Source organism: Stigmatopora argus, chromosome 6, assembly GCF_051989625.1.
Source record: "Stigmatopora argus isolate UIUO_Sarg chromosome 6, RoL_Sarg_1.0, whole genome shotgun sequence".
NCBI lineage: Eukaryota > Metazoa > Chordata > Actinopteri > Syngnathiformes > Syngnathidae > Stigmatopora > Stigmatopora argus.
The window spans coordinates 20874883-20892481 of record NC_135392.1 but is presented as its reverse complement, the minus strand read 5'-3'; the positions used below and the strand labels follow the sequence as shown (position 1 = coordinate 20892481).

Here is a 17599-nt window from a genome sequence, read left to right as displayed (position 1 = left end):
GTGTGCTTTGGAGGAGTGCACTATAAAAATTGAAAATCTGATTTTTTGTTCAGAATGTTCAAGACTCACTTTGTCAATTATATGTATATAATTATTCATTTACATTTCACGGGGGTTATAATAACATGAACATACTTCGACATTTACACCAACACATACATCGAAATTGATACATTGTACAGTGGGGCAAATAAGTATTTAGTCAACCACCAAATGTGCTAGTTCTCCTACTTGAAAAGATTAGAGAGGTCTGTAATTGTCAACATGGGTAAACCTCAACCATGAGAGACAGAATGTGGAGGGAAAAAAAAGAAAATCACATTGTTTGATTTTTAAAGAATTTATTTCCAAATTAGAGTGGAGAATAAGTATTTGGTCACTTACAAACAAGCAAGATTTCTGGCTGTCAAAGAGGTCTAACTTCTAACGAGGTCTAAAGAGGTCTACACTTGTTACCTGCATCTGTTTTAACTCATTATCGGTATAAAAGACACCTGTCCACAACCTCAGTCTCTCACACTCTTAACTACACTATGGTGAAAGAGCTGTCAAAGGACACCAGAGACAAAATTCTAGACCTGCACACTTAACGAGCAGGTGTTACAGCTTGTTTATGTTAGGCGAGGCTACACACATAAAAAGATCATAATGAGCCTGATGATTGTTAAAAGTGTGAGATATACGTCTTCAAAAAATATTAATCATAAAAATTCAAATAAAAGTATCCCATGTCTTGTGATGTGATTATTGCATAGGGCGCGTTGCAATTTACTGGAACAAACAAGTCATTGTTTAGGCCCAAAGGAGACCAATAGACGAGATCAAATCTCACTTTCATGCGATCTAACAATTGTACCTTGGCGATCATCTGGTAAACCGCGATTGACGTATTGAGCACCCCTGAACTACCATATATACTTGCATATAAGCCGCTTTTGTCGGACAAAAAACTGACTGAATCGAGGGTGCGGCTTATATGCGCATAAAAAGTCGTACTAAACTGCAAGTTGACAATGCCATAATGCCAGAACGTCATGACACCATGGCACCATGACACAAGACAATGCGGCCGATACGGTCATTTATTTCAAAATAGAGAAAAGATAAACCGCTAAGCAAAATTTATTTGGACGTCTATGAATGAAATTCAAGAAAAAACTCACTTGTGCTCGTCACTGCTCGCCATGTCACCTAGGGCGCTGCCGTCTTACCTAGTTAAACGTGCTCTGAATAGCCAGTAGCGAGTAGCCTTGATTGTGAAATAAAACAAAATTCCACTAAGATTTTTTTCCGTTGTATTTCTTGTTGGAAAGTGAAACTATAGGACTAATATGAACCATCGAAATAATTGAGATATTTTGACATTAGAAGCAATATGGCTGACAGACAGATAGACTTATTTCTTTTTTCAAATTGAATAATTTGATATTTTGTTTTTATTTTATTTACAAAGACAGGCATATTAACTTCCTTATGATATTGACCCTAATAATGTACTTTTGATTCATACAGTATCTCAGAAATACCACATGTGATGATTTTTCTTAAGATTTTCCCTTTAAAGTAACACATGTACTCCCTATTAAAACCACCAATATGGAGGTGACTATAGGTACTAGCAGTGGCGGTCCGTGCATTTTCTGGTAGCGCCTTCAACGTATCAATCCAACCCTCAAAAACTATTTTATGGCTATAAAACCTCTACTGCAGCTACAGCTGCGACACATAGAAAACAATCACTAAATCAATGCACAAAAATGGGGTAAAATCCACTTCCTAGCAGCATTTCATGATTAAATACAAATACTGGAGCTTTTCAGACATTAAAACCAGGCCAGGGGGTGATTTTCCCGGGAAAAGACAGCGATGAACATCAATGGCGTACGGGCAAACATTGCCCGAAAATTGGGTAAAATCCAGCCGAAAACAGCATTTATTGATTAAATACAAATACTGGAGCTTTTTAGACATCAGAGTATCATTTCCCCGGTAAAAAGACAGCGATGAACGTCGATACGTCCATATGTACGTCCATACGTGAAACAGCAAAAAAAATGCACTAAAATGAGGTAAAATCCACTTCCTAGCAGCATTTATTGATTGAATACAAATACTGGAGCTTTTGAGACATTACAAGCAGGCCAGGGTGGTGATTTTCCCCGGGAAAAGACAGCGATGGACGTCAATGGCGAAACAGCAAAAATTCAACTGGGGTAAAATGGGGTAAAATCCACTTCCTAGCAGCATTTAGTGATTAAATACAAACACTGGAGCTTTTCAGATATCAGAACCGGGCCCACAATTGAAATATTATTTAGGAATATAGCCATATTATACCCACCAAAAATCCTTTTTAACTGTACACAATATCCATCCTCCTTTCTTTCTTCCTTCTTTTCTATCGCCATCGAAGCTAATGATGAAAGTCGAGCCTGTCCTGTCATATTTTCGGCATAGTCCGTCTTGAAAATGGCTTTAAATCAACACAACAATATATTTGCTTGTGCAAGTTAGCGCACTAAAAGTGGCGCACACAACCTTTTCTCGGCTGTAACAGGCTTGCTAGCTTCGGAGTTGACCGCCCTTTCTTAATGATGTCCATTTTTTTCTGGAAAAGTCCGTCTGGAAAATAGCTTTGTGAGCAAATCTGCAACAAAATCCATTTGTTCTGCTCTGTCGGCCATTGTGGGTGGAGTTTGCGATCTCTGGCTGCCTCACTCTGGCTATGGCCCGCCTACTCTCTGTAGCAAGCCAATAATAGTTGGTGAAAGCAATGACGTGTCCCAGCCAGCAAAATGCCAACGCCTATGAAAAACCATTGTGGGGTTGCCACAATGGCAACTCGAAGGCTTTGAGGCAGATTTCTGATCCTGGCAACAAATAATGGCTGAAATTTGATTGGTTAAATACTTCAATATGAAAACACACATCTGCTAAGCAGTGCAACCAGGGGGGAAAGCAATGAAAGGAAGCTAACAGACCATTTGGAATAATAAGTATTGATGGACAAAATATAATATGATTCAGATATTTCTTAGGCCAGCAGAGAAGGCCCTGACGGCCCGCCACTGGGTACTAGGAACTGCAATAATGATTATGTTGGAAATAATATGGTTGTCTTTTCTATATTGAGCCTGCAGAATTTTATTTTTAACTTGTAATTGAACTTTGTTTCTTTTAAAAACAAATAAACTATTCATTAATTAACATAACAAGGGGTTGCTGGAGCCTATCCAAGCTGACTCTCGGGCACGAGGTGGGGGACACCTGGAATCGGTGGCCAGCCGATCACAGTGCACGAGGAGACAGACAACCATGCACGCTCACACGCATACCTAGGGGGAATTTAATTTGTCCAACCAACCTAACGTGCATGTCTTGTGGCTGTTCTTTAATGGCTCTATTGTTTGTTGTGTATTTTCCATTGCCATACAGTAAGCGACCTGCATCTCCCAGCACTCAAGAGGCCATTCAGGGCATGCTGTCAATGGCAAATTTGTCATCGTCAGTTAATGTGCAGCAGCAGTGGAGCAGCAATCACTCAAGAACCAATAGTCAGGGAAAGGACATGTGCCATATGGCCACCTCGCTCAGCAGTAAGAAGGCCACCAGAGGAGTTGGCATTGGATGCAGTCGATATGACAACCATTTCACTAAATGCTTCTTGATGAAACCTCAGAAGAGGCACAGTACTCAGACTCTCGATTATGATGACCAGGATCATATGGATGCATGCTTCAGAGACTCAGACTACGGTAAAGATCAAAATGAATATTCAGTATTTCTCAGTTATGTCTAATTTCAGTTTATAATAATGGACCTTGATAACTACCGGCATAAAGTTAATTTCGGCAGTTTGTTTTCACGAATGAAAAAGCACATCTGATGTTTAAAATGTTAAACTTTGTCTTCAGAACATCGAAGCCTTGTTTGTGTTGTCAATTGTTTTTCTTATGATGTTCAAAGTGTTGCTTGTTTTATCAGTTTATCCGTCATTGGAAGAAGAGGATAATTCTCTTTTCAAATCCCGGTCAAAAAAACGGAAAAACAGTGATGATATTCCATACAGTCCAACAGGTTATTTCAGCTGGTCCATAGGATTCAACTTAAAGTCAGTTCAATAAGTATTTGAACACCTTGCTATATTGCAAGTTCTCCCACGTATAAATCAAGGAGGGGTCTGAAATTGGTGCATGTCCACCGTGAGAGATTATTTAACGATTTATTGCTGCAAATGTGTATCTGAATACAATGTTGATATTTGGTACAGTATAGCCTTGTCTCCAAATACAGAGGTCAAACATTTCCCGTAGTTTTTTTTTAAATTATTTATTTATTTATTTTATAACCAGATTTGCACACACTGCAGGTGTTCCAATACCTTTTTGGAGCCATATCACAAAAATAAATCGTTAAAAATCATACATTGTGATTTCCGGATTTTCTTTTTAGATTTTCTCTCTCAAAGTGTACATGCACCTACGATCAAAATTTCAGAAGATTTCTAAGTGGGAGAACTTGCAATATAGCAGTGTGGTCAAGTAATCATTGAACTGACTGTATCTTCTATTTGTTCTTCTGTTTAAGTAATTCTGATCTTCTCACAGCTCGTATAGTACCCTCCGTTCCTCGACAGGGATGCCCTGCAAGAGAAGGAGCACGCATTGCCTCCATTGAAACAGGGCTGGCTACTGCCGCTGCAAAGTTATCCCATCAGGTGTGTAAACTCAAATTAATATTTCATATTCTGAAAACAGATGTAATAGCAATAACAACTGCAACAGGAGGAGAATCAAATAACTAAGAAGAAAGCCCTCAAAAAGAAGACAACCCTGGTAAAGGAGCAACTAAATATCTCTAAAGATGTGATCTCACCAGACTACAATCAGGCCTCCCAAGATTGCAGTCTCACAGAACATGAGTTGAATAGCAAAACAATCAAGTTGCCAGCAGGGTCGCAGCCCATAGAATCAGCAGTGTTTCTCAGCCATAGGAGAGAATCCATGTCCTCTCTGAAGTGGAACTCATCTGGCACCGATAGCTACCCGATATCAAAAGGGGATTGTGGGGTTTTTGCACATGTTAAAGGTGAGTGACTGAAAGAATACACAGTGCATGCAAATTAACAACCTTCTTGTCGCCTAAAGCCGCCTCGTGGTGTAGAGGTTCAGTGGCCTGGGCGGGCGGGCAGGCGAGCGGTCGAGCGGGCGAGCGAGGTAGGGGGGTGAGTGACTGGGTGAATCTTCTCGCCTAGAGAATGATTCAGAATTCAGCTGGCAGTTTTATAGATCCAGAAACCACGTGTCTACGTATACAAAAAAGATTGACATTTAAAGGGTTACCATGAATTATCTTATTTTATTCACAAATGTTTTTAATTGTACCATGGTCGACTGCTTTGTGCTCTTCCCCTGGTTGGCACAACCTTATTAACATTTATGTGCAGTGCACACACAAAAAATCTAATTTCTTCAATATTAAAAGTGAGCTGATTGATCTGGGCCAATTTTACCTACATTTTTGGAGATTTGCCGATCCCCAAAAACACAACCAGGCTTTTCCGTGGATAGGTCCATAGAAGTCCTCTTCTACATTTCTCACTCTTCCTCGCGTTGCTCCCTTGATAGATGGAAAATGGGTGAAGGGTGATACACCAAGACCCAGCCCACACCATTTCACACAGAACAGAGCCACAAGCAGAGACCAAGAAACCAGCAAGAAAGAATAAGATCAAACGGCCAAAATCAAACGAATCAGAGACATGGCGCTCTTTGGACACAGACCTGATCCAGACCCTGGATTAAAGGTTGCGGGGAGGTGTCGAAGCCAAGCTCAACCTGTTTGGGGATATTATATACCAGACCTGCAGAGACAGTTTCGGTGAAATTACCTTCAAGCAGAATACCACCCCAAGTGACAGGGGGAGGAGGGAAAAGAAGATCGACCAGCTTGTGCAAAAACGCCGACAACTCCGCAAGAACTGGAGGCAGGCAACCGAGACAGAGAGAGAGGGCCTGAAAGTTCTGTGGGAAGAGGTCAGGCAAAGACTATCCAGGCTTCGCAGAGCTGAACGCATCCGCAAGCGTAGCAAATGGAAGCAGAAAGAGCGAGCCAGCTTCTACAAGGACCACTTCAAGCACGCCAGACAACTGCTGGAGGAAAGGAAGTCCAGAAACCTCAAAGCCACCAGGGAGCTAATGGAACAGCATTTCAGAAGGCAGTTCATGGTGGTGGTGGAGGAGGTGACAAGGATGGGGGAAGAGCGCTACAAGGTGAAAGCCGTGTCGCAGGGCCAACAAGGAAGCTGGACAACCTGGGAGGGAGTTCTCAAACGAAGCCTCAGTTGGTCCGACCTGTGGAAGATCCCGCAGGCAAGGATCAGCTTCCTCATTTGTGCAACCTACGACATATATACGTATATACATACACACACACACAGGTTTTCTATTAGCAAGACAACATGCTACTTGTCTGCAGGACGAATGCAACAGGTTGTAACAGGTATGTGAAAATATGAGCATGTAGAAAAAAGCCCCCACTTCGATCCTAGCTCAACATGTATGGCGTATGGTAAAAATACATTGAAAAGTGGCTGCAAGTGGAGTTGGAGCGTGACCGTACATTTCGTCGACGGACACTTCGTCGCCGGACACTTCGTCCCCGGACGTTTCGTCGTACGGACGCTTTGTCGCCGGACATTTCGTCGACGGACAATTCGTCGACGGACAATTCGTCGCCGGATTCGCTCGCTCTCAAAATTATAATCATGAAAGAGAGTTTTTACTTCAGATTTTTTAAAGGAACATTGACATTAAAATAAAAAGCAATCAATAAAATTATTTGATTAAAAATTATGTGCAATGGCTGTAGGTACTGTTTGCATAGTCATCCGTGAGAGTTTTTACTTCAGATTGTTTAAAGGAACTTTGACGTTAAGACAAAAGGCAATACGATATACATCCAATCCAAACATCCCCAACATGTGATCGTTAATAAATTAAACACTTTAGCATGTCACATATACACACATCACACACACAGTTTACAAGAAATTACAATTAATATACTAATAGTCTCGATGTGTCTGTTCGGCGAGCTGTCTGGCGTCGTCGCGGGCTAAAAGTATACTAAGAGTTTTATTTGTTTAATAAAATAATAAATTAAACACTTTAGCATGTCACATATACACACATCACACATACACACAGTTTACAAGAAATTACAATTAATATACTAATAGTCTCGATGTGTTTGTTCGGCGAGCTGTCTGGCGTCGTCGCAGGCTAAAAGTATACTAAGACTTTTATTTGTTTAATAAAATAATAAATTAAACACTTTAGCATGTCACATATACACACAGTTTACAAGAAATTACAATTACCGTAATTACTCGAATATAACACGCATATTTTTGCTATATAATTAATTCCAATAGTTGGGGGTGCGTTATAATCAAGAACTAATTTTTTTTTTTTTTTTTTTGTCTTGTTACATGGCCCTTAGCCTGGTGCTTTTTCTTGCCAAATAAATTGAATTGAAATTGAATTGAATAAAATAAATTACAAATTTTCGATCGAAAAAAGCATTGTCAAACTCACTTTGACGCACGGATTTTACGTCATCTCGTAGAGCCGACACACGGATTTTACGTCATCTCGTGAAGCCGACGCACGGATTTTACGTCATCTCGTAAAGCCGAGACCACCACTGCCCCCCTCTAGCCTCGTACCCGTCTCAGTTCACCCTCTCTCAGTTCAGTGTTATAATCAATAACTAAAATAAATTACAAATTTTTGATCGAAAAAAGCATTGTCAAACTCACTTTGACGCACGGATTTTACGTCATCTCGTAAAGCCAATCGGATGATGTGTTGTGGGAGGAAGAGGAAGTGGATGAAGGAAGCGTGGACGTTGATAGGATTCTCAACGAAGAGATGTATGAGAGGACAGACAAAGAGAGAGAGGAACTCTTCATTTGAAGGATTCTAATGAATAAATTTGTTTGAACAAAACAATCGTGAAACGAAGAAAAAAAGGTAAGATTTCTGATTTTCGTCAGCGGGAAATTTTAGGTGCGCACTATATTCGAGTACTGCGTTTTTCCAGATTTTTTTGGCCCAAAATTACCTGCGTGTTATTTTCGAGTGCGCGTTATATTCGAGTAATTACGGTAATATACTAATAGTCTCGATGTGTCTGTTCAGCGAGCTTTCTGGCGTCGTCGCGGGCTAAAAGTATACTAAGACTTTTATTTGTTTAATAAAAATGACCATATAAAGTATTTCAACACCTTGCTGTATTGCAAGTTCTCTCAATTAGAAATGTACATCGTAGGTGCATGGCCACTGTGAGAGAGATAATCCAAAAAGGAAAAATGTATGACTTTTTAGCGATTTATTTGTAATATTGAGAGAGCGAATCCGGCGACAAATTGTCCGTCGACGGAATGTCCGGCGACGAATCCGGCAAGGAATTGTCCATCGACGAATCTGGCGACGAATTGTCCGTCGACGAATTGTCCGTCGACGAAATGTCCGGCGACGAAGCCGGCGACGAATTGTCCGTCGACGAAATTTCCAGCGACGAAATGTCTGTTCGACCAACTGTCTGGCGACGAATCGTCCGTTCGACGAAACGTCCGGGGACGAAGTGTCCGGCAACAAAGTATCCGCCGACGAAATGTCCGGGTACGGAGATGGAGTCGCAGGCCACTTCTAAGCTCCTGCTCAACTCATTGGAGGGCATTCACACAAGTTTGTTCCTCTGTATTGTAACAATTACCCTGCCCGCTGATGTAGTTTGTACAGTAAGTTAACAAAGTACTCACATTACTCATTGATCAGTCTTCCACGAAGCCATCCATTTCTGTGTCCTAAATGAACAGTTAGGCCATGTGGGCAAGTTTGCCATGCAATATGGCAGATTCCCTCACATCGTCGTAGTCATAGCCGCCACTTTGAAGCTCCTCATAAGTGATGCAGGCTTTTTGCGAATGCTCAAAGGACCGTGCTCGCAAACATGTTCACCCAAGCACCCACGATGTATTCCCAAATTGTGGCATAACTCTCACAACATTTTCTGCCAAGCATTACCAATATAACGCTGTGTTTGCTAGCACTCATCCATCGCTCAGACAACACTTTCTAATTTGAATGCTCTGATTACACTGATATTCATTGGTTGGCGTTCCTGCGACAGGCCTCGAATGATCGCAAGATCTGAGTTCATTATGCTGATTTGTTTTTCAGCAGGGAAGGTAACGCGTATAAAATAAAAACATCCAGTCTCCTCATATATGCTTCCCTTAAGACCTTGGAGACTTCATGGAATATAGTTCAGAGTTTCTGGACAGTTGGACTTTATTCATTGGTTGTCTGAGCCTGTGACTAACATTTAAGTGTGACTTATGTGTTTTTTTGCTCTCTTTCTCAGTCATCTGACAGCATGTTATCTTACTTTTTTAGCCTTTAGTTATCTGAAAAACTGGTACGTTAACGAATGCCTATTTAGCCTGTTCTCTATTTTACTGTTGTTACTTTAACGTATGTTTGTTCCTGGTGGTATATAAAAAATAGACTTCTAAAAATGTGAGTTATAATTCAGTGTGACTTCATTTTTCTCCTCTTCATTGTCTCCTTTGTGAAAAAGGCCTTAAGTGAACAGGGTAACAGTATAGAAAACACTCTCCAAATCACATGGTGAAAAGCATCGAGCAACAGTGGGTAAATACACTGCCCACTTGGCTCGGTTTTCCCCAAGGAAAGGGGTTGACCACTGTGTATTCGAAATTCATTTTGCTTTTTGCATTTAAATATAACAGACAGAATAAGCAGTAGTGGCAGTGGGTAATTAATTTCATCATTGCAAGCAAATGTATAATAATGTGAAACTGATAATAATCTAATTATAATGAGCAAAGTTTAATACTAAAGCAAAGCATATTTTTCATTAGGAGCAAATATATAATAATGTGAAACTAATAATCCTGACATTCCCCGTTATTACATATTTGTACATCATCTTATTTCCTTAATAAAACTTCCTTCCGGCTTTATTTTGTTAATTCATATTTTATGACAAATACAAATACACTTAGGGGAAGTCCGTTGGCTCGATCTTTACCTTACTTGCATGTCATTCTCGTCCCATTCACTTTCATAATTAGCATAATCACGGATATCCATGCTCTCAACAGTAGGCTGACTAATTCTTGCAATTTGGAATTGGTTAAGGCAATTGCAGTAACTATAAATCGGTTTAGCAAAGAGCGTAAGCAGGGGATAAGACAACACCCACACAATGTCAAAGTTGTAGGAAAACAGCCATTGAGATCACCACAAGGCCAAATATTGACTCTCAGGTTTGAAGGACCAATAAATTCTAAGAGACTAAAACATGTGCTTAGCAGGGACCATTTCCGGCTAAACAAGGCCAAGCAAAGTGCTATCTTTGTCTGGAGGCAAGGTTATTGCCACTCTTTGGAACTCAGTTATTGAGCGGGAGTTGACTGGCAGAGGTCAAGTTGAAAAGGACCACAGAACCTCACATCGCGAGCTGATGTTGAGTTAACTTTTGCTGCCCCTTTTCCCCCCCATGCTTGCACGCCACGGCCTCCAAACACCACGCGTGTGGCTGGTGAGGCGGGGGTCGCCTGACACACCGTGTCTCTGGCAAGCTAAAAATCACTCAACAACTGAGCAAGTTTATCCGGCAGCATCGTCAAATTGGAAATTTTGCGCTTGCTGTGGAAAAAGCAACATTGGCTTCGATGATATCCTACACCCACGGAGAATGTTTTGAGAAATGTAACCATTTAGCGGGGATAATCATTAGTTGTGGCACTTGTGCTCAAGTGGAATTTGGTGAATTAGTTGTCAATCAACAGTTAATGACAGTGGAGTGTGATAAATATTGCGGTATGTATTCTTTTTACCCCAATTCCACAGACTTGAAAACACATTTGCACACTTTCAAAATGTAGAGATATTGTATTTAATCATTTTCAAAAGAATAAATGTAATGGGGAAATGTGTCTTATTAATTGTTGCATTTTGCTCTCTTTACAGCGAAGCGGCTAAAGAAAGGCATGGCAACAGCAAAACAGAGACTTGGAAAGATTTTAAAGATCCATCGAAATGGAAAACTTCTTCTGTAGCATATGGGACTGTAAAGTCCTCGATTCTGTGGCACTTTTTTTTCCTGATCACAACAAAATAAAGATGACATCAGCAATTGATCAGTATGTATATATATATATATATATATATATATATATATATATATATATATATATATATATATATATATATATATATATATATATATATAAGCAATTTTTGTTTCATGAGTTGAGTTACCATGTATACAATTTCTTCCAAACATTTTTTTTACCCTGGGAACACTCACTGAAATGTTATTTACCATTAAATTGTGCCAAACTTACTACGATTATTTACATTTGCCAGAACGCAGGCAGGAACAGTTAAGGTGAGACTGAAGCTTTTTCTGCGACGTTCTGGCCTCATGTTTTTTTATTTTTTATTTCAAGGATGAACTTTTGCTGGTCTTCACTATTTTTCCCTCTAAATGTATTTTTTTGTCCAAAATTTTGTAAATGTTTGTCATTAACTCATCAAGTTGGAGCATGTTGTGACTTTCCATTGCAGAAAAAAAACATTTTGAAAAACATTTTCACTTCAATTCATTTCATTTTCTGAACCGCTTTATCCTCATTCGGGTGGCGGGGGGTGTGGAACCTATCCCAGCTGACTTCGGTCCAGAAGCGGGGGACACCTTGTATCGTGGCCAGCCGATCACAGGGCATAAGCAGACGGACAACCATTCACACTCACACCCATACCTAGGGCAATTTGGACTGTACAATCAGCCTACCATGCATGTGAGGCCGACGTGCTAACCACTCAGCCGTCGGGCCTCCCACATTTAATTTGCTTTACCAACAAATAGGTTTGGCACATGTTATGTATCATTAGGCTGCAGTTATTTCTTTGTTGTTGGTGTCATTTTTTCGGAGATCGATCTTTTAAGATTTGTTGCCTCAAGGAGAATGTTTTCGTCCCACTTCTGTCAAGAATCATTACATCTATTTTGATGCCAGATCGGCCAATATGGTGAGTACAGGGGCTTGAAATGTAACTCCATTAAAAGAAAGTCTTCCTTTTTCCCGTTGGTGGTACTATTTTCAATCCTAAACAACACATACATATGTATCTGTTTAAGCCAGGACTTCCGTGTGTGTGTGTGTGTACACGTGCGTGTGTGTACGCGTGTGTGTGTGTGTACGTGTGTACGTGTGTATGTGTGCGTGTGTTTGTATGTGTGTGTGTGTGTGTGCCCTCAGTTTGGCAATGATCTACACTTGTTGAGCAATGTTATTCCAAGTTGTATCAATGACCGCACCTTCCAATATTTGTTCCCCCATGAAAAAACTATTTTCCCCTATATTCCTTCTCAGTTTTTTGGTTTAAAGTTGTTTAGGTCAAAAATTAAATCATAAGGGCATTTTGTTTGGAACCGAGAAATAGCCATTTTCAAACATGAACAAAACACAACAATTTTTCTCTTAATCTAACTTAAATATACTTTAAAATATTTTTAATGACCAGATAAACGTGCTGTATTAGTATACCAAATTTCATCATGGTCTCATCTTGTAAAGCACTATTATGACAAGTTCTGTTTTTGGCTTTCATTTTGATTGCTCCAACTTTACAGTGTAGCCATATCTACATTTTCTGACATTTATTGCCTTGAAACTAAGCCATTTTCCCACAGACATTGGTTTGGAGTCTTTTGGACAAAAGCTGAAAACGTGAGGCCAGTTGGTTTGGATCACAGAAATAGACAAAATTACTTAATTTTTGAAAATTAAAACATTCATAAATTATTTTAAGTTGATCTGCTAAAGAGCCCTGGAAGACTTTTTTGGTTTTCTTACCATGCCCTACCTGCAAACCAAATGTCATAAACCAACGATGTTTTCTATTGTGGGGGGCTGGCAATTTTCATTCTTTTCATTATGCTCCCGAGCAGAATTTTTCATGTCCATTTTTCTGCGTTATTAAATATTGAGGTCCGGTGACTGAGTGGTTAGCGCATCGGCCTCACAGCTGTGTGGTCCTGGTTTCAAATCCAGGTCGGTCCACCTGTGAGGAGTTTGCATGTTCTCCCCAGGCATGTGTTAGTTGCATGGTAGGCTGATTGGACACTCTAAATTGCCCCTAGGTATGGGTGTGTGTGTGCATGGTTGTCCGTCTCCTTGTGTCCTGCGATCAGTTGGCCACCGATTCAGGGTGTGCCCTGCCTCTGGCCCGGAGACAGCTGGGATAGGATCCAGCAACCCCCTTGACCTACTTAGAATAAAGCAGTTCAGAAAATGAATGAATGAATTAATTAATTAATTAATATCAAATATTGAATGTTTTGCCCAACCCACTTAGGCTGCCAAATTGTAGGACGCCTTTAAAGAGGGGGAAAATACACACCACAAGTTAATGTCAGTATTTATTGTTTTAGCGAATTATGCTTTTTCCAGCAAACCTGAAAAATTTTCACACGGACTAGAGAGCCCTTGGGGTGAATTTCGCAATTATAAATGTAACTGCTCTCAATTTGTGTTATATATGGCCATGACCGTTTTTCATACAACTTCTATCATTCTCTTCAGACCCTGACTATAAATATGATTCGATAATGACCTGAGCCAAAATGGGCACAAAACCTACCATAAATTTTCAAAATTATTAAATGCTTCAGTGAGCGGTGTTGTATATTATGGCTGTTGTTTTTATTTACCAAAATCATGGCAGGACTTTGAACATATCTGACCTGGTTTGGGGCCAGCTGTATTTTCTTTCAGGAAATTGAAAGCCTCATTAATTTTGATTAAAGAAATAAAGCTACACTTTCTGCCATCATTGAAACAATGGTATTGCCCTGACACGTAATTGTTTTTCTTTTCTTTTTTCTTCTATTGGTGGACATTTTTGGCATACAACGTTGGTGCATGCTGTGACTTTTCACAACATAGAAAACAGTTCTTGAATACATATACTTTGCTTCACCAAATGAGACACTTGTTAGTTTTGCACATAAAACTACTCCAACTTGTGTTTATTTATAGATAGGAATTAAACACCTATAATTTGGACCACATTGGACCATGTCCATTGACCTTTTTTCAGACACTAAGTTTGTGCCCCAGGCATGCCCATATTGAATTGAATTGAATTGAACGCTTTTATTGTCATTATACCAGTGGCGGGCCGTCAGGGCCTTCAAGGCCTTCTCTGCTGGCCTAAGAAATATCTGAATCATATTATATTTTGTCCATCAATACGTACTTATTATTCCAAATGGTCTGTTAGCTTCCTTTCATTGCTTTTCCCCCTGGTTGCACTGCTTCCAGATGTGTGTTTTCATATTGAAGCATTTAACCAATCACATTTCAGCCATTATTTGTTGCCAGATCAGATCTGCCTCAAAGCCTGCACAATCAGTTCTTGCGGGCTCTGCTGCATTAAACTAGACTGTTGCTTTTAACCAATCAGATTTCGAGTTGGCAACCCCACAATGATTTTTAGTAGGCGGGCCAACGCAGTACCGAGGCAGCCGAGATCGCAAACTCCACCCACTATGGCCGACAGAAGCAAAAACAAATAGATTCTGTTTGCTCACAAAGCTATTTTCTAGACGGACTTTTTCAGGAAAAAAATGGACATAATTAAGAAAGGGCGGTCAACTCCGAAGCTAGCAAGCCTGTTACAGCCGGGAAAATGGTGTGTGGGGCACTTTCAGCGCGCTAACTTAGCTCCACAAGCAAATAGTATATTGTTGTTTTGATTTAAAGCCATTTTCAAAACGGACTATGCCAGAAATATGACAGGACAGGCTCGACTTTCATCATTAGCTTCGATGGCGATAGGAAAGAAGGAAGAAAGAAAGGAGGATGGATATTGTGTAAAAAGGATTTTGGGTGAGTAAAATATGGCTATATTCCTAAATAATATTTCAATTGTGGGCCAAGTTCTGATATCTGAAAAGCTCCAGTGTTTGTATTTAATCAATAAATGCTGTTTTTGGCTGGATTTTACCCCATTTTCGGGCAATGTTTGCCCGTACGCCATTGACGTTCATTGCTGTCTTTTCCCGGGAAAATCACCCCCTGGCCTGGTTTTAATGTCTGAAAAGCTCCAGTTTTTGTATTTAATCATGAAATGCTGCTAGGAAGTGGATTTTACCCCATTTTTGTGCATTAATTTATTGATTACTTTTTTATGTGTCGCAGCTGCAGTAGAGGTTTTATAGCCATAAAATAGTTTTTGAGGGTTGGATTGATACGTTGAAGGCGCTACCAGAAAATGCACCGCCCTCCACTGCATTATACAAGTATAATGAGATTTAAAGCTTTCACCACATAGTGCACAAACAACAGCAGACGGACAAATAAATCAATAAATAAGTAGTCCACGTGAGGTCAGCAGAGTGAAGCAGTGCCTAAGGCTTGTTCAAGAGTCTTAAAGGTATTGTAAGGTCAAATGTAAATTGGATTGGATTGGATTGGATTGGATTGGATTGGATTGGATTGGATTGGATAACTTTATTCATCCCGTATTCGGGAAATTTCATTGTGACAGTAGCAAGAAAAGGCATAGTTATAAGTTAGACAGTACAGTCAAAGGCCGCAGAACACGAATGTAAAGACTGCTGTTAACAACCCTGACAAATTTTTAAAAATAAATTGTGTGCCCTATGGCACTTTCTTATGAAGTCAGCTGGGATAGGCTCTAGCATCCTCCGCAACCTTTGCAAGGATACGTGGTAGAGCGATGATGAATGAAAAAAAAATATGGTTGCTGTTTGGTTCACCAATAGGCATTCCCAAATGCACGCACAAATAAAGAGACAAGACAATCTTCTGGGTTTTCTTGCAAGAGAGAATCGAACCTTTCAGGTCTCTGCCCAGGTTCGTTCTGGCGTCACACGCATCTTTTTCTTGTTTATTAACTTCAAGGACCCTCGTTACAATGGACGTCTCAGCTCTCAAGGGAGGGGTGGGAAAACAGGTGTGAGAAGTCAATAGTCAAGGACCCTAGTTACAATAGACGTTTTAGCTCTCAAAACAAATGAAGGTCATGTAGAGCCGAAGGATCTTCTCCACATTCCAGCAGTCCAAGAGGATTCAACCTTCTTGTTGTTTGGTCTAACTAAGGAGCAAAGCATTTACATCGTTGCAAGCAGATGTACTATAATAACATTTCTAATGTTAATTGTCTAACTTTTCTAATATTAAATAAGGCTTTAAAAAAGGGAGAAAACATTTATCCATTCATTTTCTGAAACCCTTTATCCTCACTAGGGTCACAGGAGGTGCTGGGGCCTATCCAAGCTGATTTCGGGCCAGAGTCAGGGGACACCCTCAACTGGTGGCCAGCCGATAGCAGGGCACAAGAAGACAGACAACCATTCACTCTCACACTCAAACATTGGGACAATTTGGAGTGTGCAATCAGCCTATTATGCATGTTTTTGGAATGTGGGAGGAAACCGGAGTACCCGGAGAGAAAACCCACGCAGGCCCCGAGAGAACATGGGAGAAAACACTTTTGTGGAATTTGTCCTTGTTGAAATGGAAAACAGACTGACTTACCGTATTTTCTCGCATATAAGCCGTCTTCACATATGAACCATCTTCGCATATGAGGTGTCTTCGCATATAAGCCATACCCTTAAAATTGCCTTAAAATCATTGAATTGTACAATTTATCTCGTATAAGACGCCCCCTGATTCATAATTTTCACCTCCATATTCATTGTTTTATTAGGGAGTAAAAATGTGTTACTTTGAATGGAACATTCACCTGTCAAGGTGCCAGTCTTTTTGCTCTCGTATGAAAGCAAAGCGCCACATTGATTACATTCAGCGAAGCCAACGCAAGTTTCTGTCGCATATTCAGCAATCAATTTGAAGCTTTTCTACACCTCACTCTTACCGGTGCGCGTTTGTCTTTTCAGTTCTCCTGTCTTTATTTCATCCTTAATTTCTTGCTCTTCCATATTGGGGATACCAGGTCAAAATAAATGCGGACTTGCGGAGGGGAAAAGTATTAAAAGGGCGGCATTCACGTGACATACGCAGAGCATGCAGCTCTGCAGCTCCTGTTTAGTCCTGTTTTATCCAAATTATTTATTTTATAACAAGTACGTATTCCTTAGTTTAGTACCCACACATTTTGGTATACATTGTTATAAACATATATTTATTTTTTAAAAGTCAATGAGAGAGACCACTCATCGTTTTAGTATAGTATATTTTTTTCAGCGAGAGCGAAGCCCGGCCCGACCCGACCTGAACCCGAAATAATGATTGACATTTTAGGCCCGACCTGACCCGAATTTCCGGGCCGCTGGATTGTGGATCAATGCGAAGTAGATGGTACAGTGCTTTATATTTTTTTAGGCAAACACCCTGATCATGTGTGGTTATGGTCGTGGTCCGAACGTTATGCCGGGGTGTGTTTTTTGGCATTTTGTTTACATTTTGGAGTGTATCCACGCCCACAATTTTCATTGATTGACT

General features: G+C 40.2%; 1 protein-coding gene across 9 annotated transcripts in view; it reads left to right on the top strand.

The window, feature by feature from the left end:
* phf2 (PHD finger protein 2) overlaps positions 1-11250 on the top strand; it is a 153725-nt gene extending 142475 nt beyond the window's left edge. For 6 of the 9 annotated variants that reach the window (XM_077602217.1, XM_077602214.1, XM_077602212.1 and 3 more), the window contains 5 exons: positions 3436-3755; positions 3985-4111; positions 4588-4717; positions 4785-5088; positions 11067-11250. In XM_077602217.1, coding sequence (XP_077458343.1) covers positions 3436-3755; positions 3985-4111; positions 4588-4717; positions 4785-5088; positions 11067-11155 — 970 coding nt within the window. In that variant the 3' untranslated portion in view covers positions 11156-11250. The remainder of the gene's footprint in view (positions 1-3435; positions 3756-3984; positions 4112-4587; positions 4718-4784; positions 5089-11066) is intronic. The other 3 variants (XM_077602221.1, XM_077602213.1, XM_077602216.1) reach the window with 3 other exon arrangements.
* Positions 11251-17599: the final 6349 nt, after the last annotated feature.